The following is an 11,494-nucleotide window of genomic DNA, read 5'->3' as shown; positions in this document are numbered from 1 at the left end:
AGAATTAGAGAATAAAGCTCACTAAAACGTAAACATGTTCATATTTCTATTGATTGTCAATGAGATATGAAAGGTTAGTCATGAAAGCATATAGAAACAGTTGTAAGGTAAACAAACCATCAAAGTCGACGTAAAATACTTTAGAATAATTATGGGCAATAGTTTGTCTAGGGACGGACATATACAACTGAGCTTATCAGCAGGTACTATGGTTAACTGCTGTACTCATGTGCTATCATAGCTCATACAGCGTCTACTCCGCTTGATGACTCAAGAAAATAAGAAAAAGGCAATAGAGATTGAGCAAAACAAGGGAAAGGCAATAAAACAATGGTACTGTGCTAACAGAATGTGAGTGTTAAACCTTGCATCCTACAAATGAATGGCGGTGGGCACTCTCGGGTTATGGGATTTGGCTCGTTCAGGCCTCGGGTTCGTTGTGATGCGAGAGGTGGAGCGATGGTGATCAATTAAGTGCCTTTGGAGTGCGCCAGAGCTGCAATAAAATTGGGGATTATGCATTTTTAGGAGAAAACTTCAAGTACATATCACGAGAATTATACATGCTTTACTGATAGTGACAGGGACCAGATGATGAAAACAAGACAAGTACTGCTTAAAAACCAGTTTGACACGCCTTTTTCAGCATAATAATTTTGCATTAATGAAACATGCGATATATGGCCAACTTTGCAAACAGAGGTATATGCCCTTGGAAAGACAGAAGCAAAGCAAGTTCTTATGATGCGTGGTGCATAGACATACAAATACTCAATGTGCATATATTTGTTGAAGTTTTGCAAAAACTATAAAGGTCAATTAAGGCATGTTTGAGAGTTGCAAAAGAACAATTCTAGGTGACAACCATCTACAAGTGGAAAGGTTTTGCTGAGCTGTGACTACCTTGTTAGTTTATAAATAAAACTACTTGTAGCGAAAGTCAGAACGAGTCTCTAATTCCCACTCATAAACATCTCTTCGCGCGATAAAATGGTTGATAATGTAATGATGAATAAGAAATGTAAGTAAATAAGAACAACTTCAATCATTCGTGACGTCATTTTATCGTTGTCGGCCATCTTTATAGACAATTTTATCGTTAGAAACACGAAGCTTTTGCAATGACAATTTGAATACAATGTTTTTGTTTGCAATTTTTTTATTATAGTATCAAAACAACACTTAAAAGAACTAATAAATCAAAGAAAAACGATCGTTTTCTACAAACATGGCGGCTTTTTCGTGAACGAGCGCATGTGCAAACGACTTGATGACGTAAAAAAAAAACGATGGATAGTTGTGTTCAAGTAACTGATTAATGAACAGACTACCTTATAGGCATTCTATCACCAGTGATATTCCTGGCTCCATTTAATGATGGTAAACTAAACAGCTTTCACAATGTACTACTGACTAATAAAACTCTTGACCCTAATGAGCAAGATTAACTAACAAATTCATTGATATCCTGGTCACTCCTTAATATTTTGAGAGTCTAATAAACCGGAAAAAATGTTGTTAGAATTGCAGAAGGAAATGTGAATGGTGCATCAGAGATATTGCATTACACAGGTGCATTGTTGTGCTTGTGCCAAGACAATCAGAATAGCTTTGCCTCCAAAGCTTACACAACAAAGAGTTTTGGAGGCAGGCTAACTGAGACAGGGATGTCTTACGTCTGTCTTTGCATCATTTGTAGTGCCGTAAAGGATCAAAATCTATGATGCAAGTCTTTTGCTGTCTAGATTATAAACAAACGACAGACAGTCAACATAAGTATTATGGCGATGGAGTGCAAACTATATCTGCTTCATAGAGCTAACATGAATATTCATCTAACAAAATGGGATACAGTTCTAGGGCTAGCCACGAGTGTCTCCATGTTACCGTACAAGCACCTGCCACACCTGATATCAGATTACTCAAAGCAAACAGATTAGTTTTCTAGGAATGAACAGTAATAAAACATTTTTTGTGAAAAACATCATCCAATACTTCCAAATAACTCTGCATCACGAGCGGCAAGTGGTGTACTATTGCAAGGCAGGGAAGAGTGCACAGCTGGAGGTTTCTAGCAAACCATGTGATTTGAACACAATACTCTACCTCTCAATGAGAAATGACTACGAATAAAATACATACAAGCATCAGCTATCTAGCCAAATGGCAAAAGAATTGAAACAATGATAAACTATGCGATAATCTGCTTTAGTCTGTTCAAAGTAACAGCGCGTGAGGATTTCACTCAATCAAATTCATACACAGCAAATCTGACATGATCCTACAAGTGCAAAACAGTAGAAGACAACTTCTGTTAGCCTGGAGAGTCTCAGCAAAGAATCACAGAGATGGATGGAGATGTGAGAAGTTAGTAGGGAAGAGTACAGATTTATTGGAAGCATGAGGAAAAGGGAGTGGAAATGAAAAGTTGAGAAGAAATGAGTTAAACAGTGGCAGCAGTCTTCAAACATGAAGTTGTAAGTAAGGATACAACACGTAAAGAAGAAGTCTTCAAACATGAAGTTGTAAGTAAGGATACAACACGTGAAGAAGAAAATACCATTTAGCAATGAAAACTACATAGATACAAAATCTACCACTTCAGTGGCTGCCTACCTAAAGAACCTGCATGTGAAAAGAAACAATGAAATTATATATAATACACAAGATAGCAATACACGAGTTGCTGATGTGAGCTGAAACAACAATTAATAACTGGTACAAATAAAGAGGCATAGTCAGCGAAGGGAGAGGGCACACACACACCAGCAGACACCTGTGCCCAGGGGCTTGATAAGCTGAGTTCAAAAATATCAAAAAAAAGACACAAAACAAGAGATAAGCAGATCAAATATGGCCGCACCTGCTAGGGGAGCTCACAAAATTAGGCTGACTTCCATAGTGTTTGACTGCTGGTGCGGTATACGATGTTGGAAGGTTAGCAGAAGATTTGGCAAGCACTTCCTCAAACTGCCTTCTTGGCAAACCTTACAGTGAATAAAACACAATATATACATACAATTTAACTAATGAAGCATTGACACACTGAAAGTCAATTGGACATAACTGCATACTGTGGAATAGCAATAAATACTGCACTTTATAGACAAATAAATATATTCTGCTCACCAGGCATCACATAAGATGAAATCTTGTTGAGGTTACTGCGGCCAGCCAAGTCAGCACTACCTGTAAAACAAATAGCCAGATGACAAACTGCATAAACAAAAAGGGAAGGAGCTTCTTAGGTCACAAGTTTCTGAAGATCTCATCAGCTGTTCAAACATTTACAACAAAATGCGTGTCAACCACGAGAAGGAAGTCAGGGATATAGGAGCTCAGTGTTTTAAGTGAACCAAATTTAAGGCTATAGCGTTAAACATTGTATGTTTAGACCTTTCAATAATTACAGTAAACAAAGGAATGTAAAGTTACAAGAAAAGTCAGTTTAGAACCTAATATTTGCAGTGCATGGCCATTAAAATTGTTATATTGTATTAACATAACACAAACATATTTCATCCGAATTAAATATTCTATTTATGTAACAAGTTGCATGTAAAGATGTTAATCAAGAAACACAAAAAATAACTAAAATTTAAAATAAGTTTGAACTTCAATGTAAGCCGCACAAATCACAAGCGAAAACCCTAGCAACTTCCAGCATTGTTTGCCTAGAAATTTCCAAACGATAAGCGGGACTCCGCTGTAGATACAATAAGCTTTTGAGATTAAGAGCTGGCTACAAGCTAACAGCTCATGGGTTGTGTATTTCACCAAACTCTCATCTAATATTAATACATCAGAACTGATTGTGTTTTCAATAGCAATCATTATTGATATAATTAGTCTGGTGAGTGAATGTTCCAACGAATGGAATTGTGTTGGTTTCTCTAGCAACAATCCTAAAGTAATTGCAGTAATATCTCGTATGCATAGCTTGTGAAACCGAGTTTTGCCGTGTATGTGTGACCATATGAAACAAGATATGCTGGATGCTGCAGCCTTCTCTAATTAGTTGACACAACAGAATGCTAATTCAATTGTTTGGAAAAATTCAGGTCATAAATATCGCAATCAATACCGAGATACAGGAGAATCTTAACCATTATTGGTTCATGTGCACACAACTTCAGCGACTGAATTGCGTTTATTTAGTAAAAGCTCTTTCAAGCGTAAGTCTTGCGTGTGAAAATAAGTGAAATCTACTGCTGTTTTAAACCATCCACTTTACCTTTATTTTCTACTATTATTATTCTTCTCCTCTACATCCTGGATACAAGTTGTCATCACAAATATTACAAAAGAACTAGTGTCCAATTCAAAGATTCTTAGAAATGATGTCAAAGATTGTTGACAAGGAATTTAGCATAAATAAAAAGGCGGCTCATAACTGACACGATTACAAATCTTAGCAAACAAATCTAACTTATAGAACGAGTCAAAGTAATTTCACCAGCCTATTAAAAGGTTTGAAAGTTATGTTATGCCAAGTCGTCCCCAGCAATCCTAAAACTATTATATTGCCATAATAAAATAGCTTCTAGGCCAAAATCTGATTCTGTGACTTCGGAATTAACATTCGTAAAAGTGCTAGAACCCATTTCGCGGCTGTCTTTTGCAAGGACGGCAATAATAATAATATTCTATATATATAAATCTGTGTTTGTTTGTCATTCTTTGGTTGGTCTGTAGTCCGTATGTCCAAGGATAGCAACCAAAATATATTAACGAAAAAACGCATTGCATTGGACATAAACTAAGTAACAACAGTTCTACAAACACGCGTGCTGTCCACTATGCCACATGGCCTGCTCTCGATACTAAGAGATAATTGGTTAATAATAGAACGCTTGAAGATCATGATCGTGTGAAAGATCATGATTGTGTGAAAGAGCATGATTGTGTGAAAGATCATGATTGTGTGAAAGATCATGATAGTGTGAAAGATCATGATGTGCAGCGATTTTATATGTAACAATTTTTTCACGCATAACGCGTACAATTATTCCACTTCAAGGCAAGCTGACTGCATGGCTTAACGGTAGTGTGGTTGGCTTCAGATCTTCACTTCAATATATGAGCTCGATTCCCATGATGTGCAATCTCTTTTCCTAATGCTGGCTCTAGACTGACGGACATGGCTCTTATTATGGTAAAAACTAGGTAAATACCCGATATTCCTTGGAAAATAAAAAAGTTTTGCATAGAAAATTTATTTTTAATTGGCCAAGTTTCTTTATCCAATGAATTTAATTAACTTGAATTTATTTACTGTAATAAGAGCCAGTCGTTATGACATCACAAAATATTAAAGGAATTAAAATAAGTGAAAATTGGAATGAGAAATAATTGAAACCGAAATGACGATCAATTAAAGAAAATACCAGTCCTTGAAAGAAGTGAAGTTTAAATGTAAGATTATTTTGACAAGTGTTGAAATTCGTACCCTAGGAATTTGACAAACATTATCAATGTTCTTCTAAGTATTGGCACATTCAATAGAGTATTGTTTGCGAATTCGTCAAAAATATGCACAAATTTTTTTTGTCTAAGACGGCTCTGAACATAAAATTAATCTGTTAAAAAACAAACATAATTTATCCACAAGAATATAAGCTTCCAATTGCATGTTTTTGAGCTATGAAACCTGTAAGAGTTGTGTAGCGCAGCAGGTAAACATTTAGAAGAGGCTATCTGACCTGAACCACGAAGTGCTCGTGTGTGCCACCAACACTAGACAGCACATATTTGGAACGAAATGACATTCATTAAAACATTAACTCGAAATTATACCACTTCTTAATGTAATAAAATTGATGCTCACATTATATTGTCATATAAATCCATCATCACGTAGCGTCTTACATACCCAAACCATTAGATCCAGTCTGTTCAATATCTCCAGGATTGTTCAGAACTAGTTCTTCTTTCTTCTTTTTCTGCGCCGCTTTGGAAGCATTCCAATTCTGCAGAAACTTTCGAGAAGTCGGAGATATTTCTTTACCGTCGAGTATGTCTATGGAAGAAACTAATGTCAGTACCTTTGAGATTATTATTAAAACAAATAATGGCTCTTGTTCTAGAGTAGCTGGTACTATACTTAAGGTCTTGAGATACGAGCATGAAATAGGGCGTAACATATTACGAACATAATTGCCCAGTTTTGTGTGAGGTCGACACACTAAACTTTTAAAAAAATCGTGTTACAAAATTTATTTTTATTGTACAAATTAAAGACGTACAACTTCATTGTTTTCTGGAACGAGATGATCTTGGCAGTAAGTAAACTGTTCACAGACTATCGCATGCGTTAATAAACTCATATCATTAGTCGGGTTGTACCCTTTTAGCTGCATCGGAATTCAGAAAGCAGAACAGGTGTATGTAATTACGACTTCGCCATCATGTTTTCCACAACGCAAAATATAGCTATTATAAATTCTACGCTTGTGTGTCTGCGCCTTTAGAGATAAAATAATCATTGAATGAAATCTCTGCATTCTGAAGTCTAGACAAATCTCCAAGTCTCTCCTCTCCGGCAGCATTCAAGTGCTGCAAATTGTTAGGATCAGTTTTGATCTCTTTTGTTTGCTGCTTGAGGCAGCAGACCAATCAATGTAGTCTAAGAGCTTTTATTCAGCTTATTTCCCGTACATGCACACAAATCAGTGACGCTATTGTTTAAGCCTGCGCAATTCAAAAGGCAGTTATTAATCTTAGCTCAACAATACAACCGGCTTTGAGCCTCGAATCAGTCCGAGGGTTTACAAATCAGGATGAGCTAAATCTAAACCTATGACAGTAAAGATTCACAAAATTTGTGTCTATTTTGCCAATGCATACGTAAGAGGAAAGTAATAGACTGCTAAACCGTCCTCCTTACTTAGAGATGAGAGCTTGTTCTGAATTCCAAACCTAGTTCATTGTTCTACTAATATCTAATTCATGGCTGAAAAATGACAACATGATTGTAGTAATAAAATCATGATAGTTTTGATCTTGATATTCTTTAATCTAATAATAAAAATGAAAGCCCGGCTATTCCAGAAAATAAAATATTATTATAGTAATATTTACAGTTTTTCTTTTAGAAAAAAGGGAAAAACTTTCAAAAAAAATGAAAATTGTTTTCCATGAAATAGTTGTTCTAAAACATAAAATGAGCATACCTAGAGAGTTTGACATGACAATGACTCTGTCTCTGTATTTAGACTTGAGACAAAATGGATTTCCTTCAAGGTCGAGTCTGACCAGCCGTCTCCATTGACTCAAAACACTAGCCAACTCCTTGAGGTTGCCCAAGTTGTTATCCGAGGCAATAAACTGGTGAAGGTCACGGATCACAGAGAATTCCTTTACACTGTCTAGGTTATTGCCTGACACATTCAGCACCCGGATGGATGTCTACAAGAGGTCACCAGCTCAGTTTGCATTCAATAGTACTGTACGCGGCAACCACTTTTTCTGTTTTTTAAAATATCTAGAATATATTAAAAATAGTTATTTTGATACAAAGCCTTTTGGTTAAGTTTATTCGATAGCAAGAAAAGGCACCAGTCACTAGTATGGCCAATGCAGGTTTGACATCAACAATGGAAAGTTAATTTAGTAGCTCTTGGTCTCTCTGGAGAAAACAGGTGACTGAGTACCATGACAGCAGAGATTAAGTAAAATACTAATCAATCAATAAATGATTAGGATTAATGTCTACCAAAGTAATTATACACAATTTAGAGTATCCCACATAGATGTATAATCACATACAAAGAGTAGCCATCCTATACCTATTCCTACATAGAACAGCATATGATATCAGGGTATCCAATATAGACGGAAAATCCTATACACTACATGCTGGAACAGCTATTGGCAGCAATACATGACATTCAATTCAACAGAGACGACCTAGCAGAGTTTGTATCCCTACACTGCTTATCCCATTGCTACATGTTTTAGCTATCTGTGAGCTATAGACAACAATCAATAGACGACTATGGAGAGACAACTACCGAGAGATGACTATCCATAAACGACTATTCATGGACGACTATCCATGGATGACTATACATAGACGACTATCCATGGACGACTAGACATAGACGACTATACATAGACGACTATCCATAGACGACTATACATAGACGACTATCCATAGATGACTGTCCATAGACGACTATTCATGGACAACTATACATAGACGACTATACATAGACGACTATCCATAGACGACTATACATAGACGACTATCCATAGACGACTATACATAGACGACTATACATAGACGACTATCCATAGACGACTATACATAGACGACTATACATAGACGACTATACATAGACGACTATCCAGAGACAACTATCCAGAGACAACTATCCATAGATGACTACTTGCAGGCAAATGTCAACTTGCAAATTAAACTTAGAAGCAAAAAATTATTTCGTCTCAATCGAACAACAACGATAACATAGGCTATCAAAGGAGAAGTAACTTGTATGCAAGCCCTGTTTTGTCGCAGATAATATACATTACTCGTAAGATAAGTTGCAGATAACAGGTGCCCCTGCAGATGACACTTGCCTATACCATAGAATGTGAGCTGCAGATTAACATACTGCTAGTGTGCCAAGTAACGATCTGAAAAAGCTGCGTAAGTGTACTTTATTTTTAACAAGTTCCAACGTAAGCGGCTTGCTTTACTTTTGAATAAACAGAGAAAGTCACCCCATTAAGCAACAACCAGCTCTAATTAAAGTGCAACTCTAAAATTGCTTCACATTCAAATAGTTATGCTGTTAGCCTGTTTATATTTGCACAGTAAATGACCTTCTCCAAATATTATCTGTAATACAAGTAATAAGCAATGATCATTGACATATAATGGGACATAACAACATACTGACCACTAAAGGGTCCTTTCTACATGCCTAGAGATGCATGGAGTTGTGCACTCCTGTGTCTAAGCAATCATTATTAGCTATTTTATATAAGCCGAAGAAATTGATGATATATTAAATATATACATGTTTATATAGAGATGTGATATTCAGGGACAACCACTTGACCTAAATTTTGAATCTGACAATGTCTATGGACATTCAGTGACCTGAAGTTAATAAGGAAATTAGGATTGTAAAAAACATGTACCCTAATTCCCTAAAATACCTATAGAGATTCAAATAGCCTATGTTTCCTAAGAGCTCTATGGAATGTCGAACAAGCTTAATTCCTTATAAGGGCTACAGACAATAAAGTGAAAGTCTAAGTGAGTCTAATCAGATAAAGTCTAAATTCTACAGACCGCTCATATGTAGTTAAACAAGATTAATTTTTTAGGTAACCTTAAACAGTTAGTATGAAGGTAGTCAACAATCTCCAGACAGCTGAGTAGCCTTCCTTACACGTATATACGTACTCCCAAATAATCGAATATGAGTAATACCTGCAGACACCAAGGTAGCCAAAAACACCTGACAGCAAGAAAATGAGCCTGACTACTTCGGTGTAAAAAACAAGACACTCACTGATATTGCATTGAGAGACCGGGGATCAAAAAGGAGTTTTTCACCCGGAGGCAACCTCTGGTTTTCTACATGTAGTTCCTCCAGCAACTCCAACTTGTCAATACCTTCAACAACTGTGATACTATTTCCTCCCAGATATCTGCAATATTACAGTTCTACACATAACAGCGATTAGCTACATGAACGTAAATGAAAACATCTCAAGAACTAACAGCGAAAAGTATAGCAACTGGAAAACCTCCACTTCTAAAACTGTTAATATCTAATTGAAAAAATCAAACAAGGGGTAAAATATACTCAAGCAGGATAGTTAGATAACTCTGGCACAATAAAAACACAAACCCTAAAATATAAGCCAGAAGTTAAAGACTGATTGTTAAATGCAACAACTTTTTTGAGTTACAATCCTTTGTATCAATTTATATTAATTGCCTTTTGCGTCATTTCAACTAGCTAATCAACATCAAATTCTGCGCAGTCAAACTGAAGTCCTCAGTGCTCTAGTTGATGAAATGAATGAGTAGAACAAAGCATTCGATCTGAAGATTAAATCATGACACAACATGGAACGTTGAAACCATCATAAAGATCTTGCCTGCATAATACGCCAAACCATTTTACTAAAACAATACTAGACAAGTACTGAACCCATGGCATGCTATTTTAACCTTATTGTCCGCCAATAAAGTCCTTAAAACCTCTATAGCTTATATCTTGTGGTAGCAAAATTATTCACAAGTTACAGACATCTTCCTTCTTAATCAAGGTTCAGGAAACTGTTGAATTACAATCTTCAAAAAGCTTATCTGGAGCTTCATACAGCTCAGATGTTCCAAAGTATTTCAAAAATGAATGACATTGGCCAGAAATAAACATATGTCCAAAGAGTTTCACACTTACAATTTTTTAAGCTTTTTGAGACAATTAAGGTTATTCATCTCGGAGATAACATTATTCTGTAAGTAAAGATGTGTTAGACAATAGTTCTGGCTAAGGTCTGGCACTCTTTCCACTTTGTTGTCATAGAGGTAAAGAACGGACAGATTTCTGCAAAGAGTCAGATCTTCTCCCTGCCAAATGCAACCATAACAACTTCCATCACCAAACAAACCCTGAGATGACGTCCAGAGAATAACTCAACCTCTGTTAAAACCTTTTACACATTACAGTATACTAAAAAAAGGACAAACCAGATTAGTTGACCAGATTGCTAACATGGCAAAACTTTGGCTAATGGCTGATTGCTAACATGGCTAATGCACTATTTTGACCAGGTAGTAACGTAATAAACAAAAACCATGTGGCAGTCAAACAGATGTAGTTCTCATATGTTATGTGCAAGTGACTTAAAATAATAATGATGGTGATGCAGTGATATAGATAATGAAAGTACGAATTTACAAGGCAAGTTGTTTAAATTATTAAACGAATGCTGTGTCTAAACAACTGCTCCTAATAAGCTGCTGAACTAACCACTTCATCTATACATCTACCCTCTAGATACAGATGAGTCAAGCGTTTCAGATACTGGTCCATATCTTCATCTCTCTTTTTCTTTGTGTAGCCAGACGTGCCACGAGCGATCAAGTCGATGCTTAATTTTACCATAATGAATTTTGTAACGTTATTGCAAATATCAATGCAACTTTGGCATTTAGTTAAGGGTATGTGTAGCGTTTTCGATTACTCTTCATGCGTTACCAGAACAGTGTGTCGGCAACAGCATTGAGAAATTCTGCAAACACGCAAAAATAAAAACTGTTTTGATTTTGACTAGTTCACCATCAAACGCTACAGTAAATATCGGTTTGCTAACTTTACGTGGTGATAGTCAAACCGACAAAGCGCAAGCAACCTGGCTCGGTGAACGCCTATAGAAAAGTACTATCAGATACTAAATAGAAACGGCATGTGCTTCTTTCCGAAGTATTGACTGCGGACTGAAAAAGCGTGCTCACGTGGTGCCGTAG

General features: G+C 36.3%; 1 protein-coding gene across 2 annotated transcripts; it reads right to left on the bottom strand.

The window, feature by feature from the left end:
• Window positions 1-29: 29 nt before the first annotated feature.
• Window positions 30-11,320, bottom strand: LOC137407186 (protein phosphatase 1 regulatory subunit 42-like). Of its 2 annotated transcripts, XM_068093796.1 has the most exons (9): window positions 10,998-11,320; window positions 10,425-10,594; window positions 9,525-9,663; window positions 7,173-7,407; window positions 5,873-6,019; window positions 3,130-3,189; window positions 2,864-2,987; window positions 1,677-1,741; window positions 368-496 (listed from the first exon to the last, which is right to left on the bottom strand). In XM_068093796.1, exons 1-8 carry the CDS (start codon window positions 11,130-11,132, stop codon window positions 1,690-1,692), a joined length of 1,062 nt encoding a protein of 353 aa, XP_067949897.1. In that variant the 5' UTR covers window positions 11,133-11,320; the 3' UTR covers window positions 368-496; window positions 1,677-1,689. The 2 variants fall into 2 exon arrangements, with proteins under 2 accessions (XP_067949892.1, XP_067949897.1); XM_068093791.1 differs by lacking the exon at window positions 1,677-1,741 and having other exon boundaries at window positions 30-496.
• Between the last annotated feature and the right edge of the window lie 174 nt (window positions 11,321-11,494).

This window comes from Watersipora subatra, chromosome 1 (assembly GCF_963576615.1).
Source record: "Watersipora subatra chromosome 1, tzWatSuba1.1, whole genome shotgun sequence".
NCBI classification, from domain to species: Eukaryota; Metazoa; Bryozoa; class Gymnolaemata; order Cheilostomatida; family Watersiporidae; genus Watersipora; species Watersipora subatra.
The sequence above is the reverse complement of the archived record's forward strand: the minus strand, read 5'-3'. Positions and strand labels throughout refer to the sequence as shown.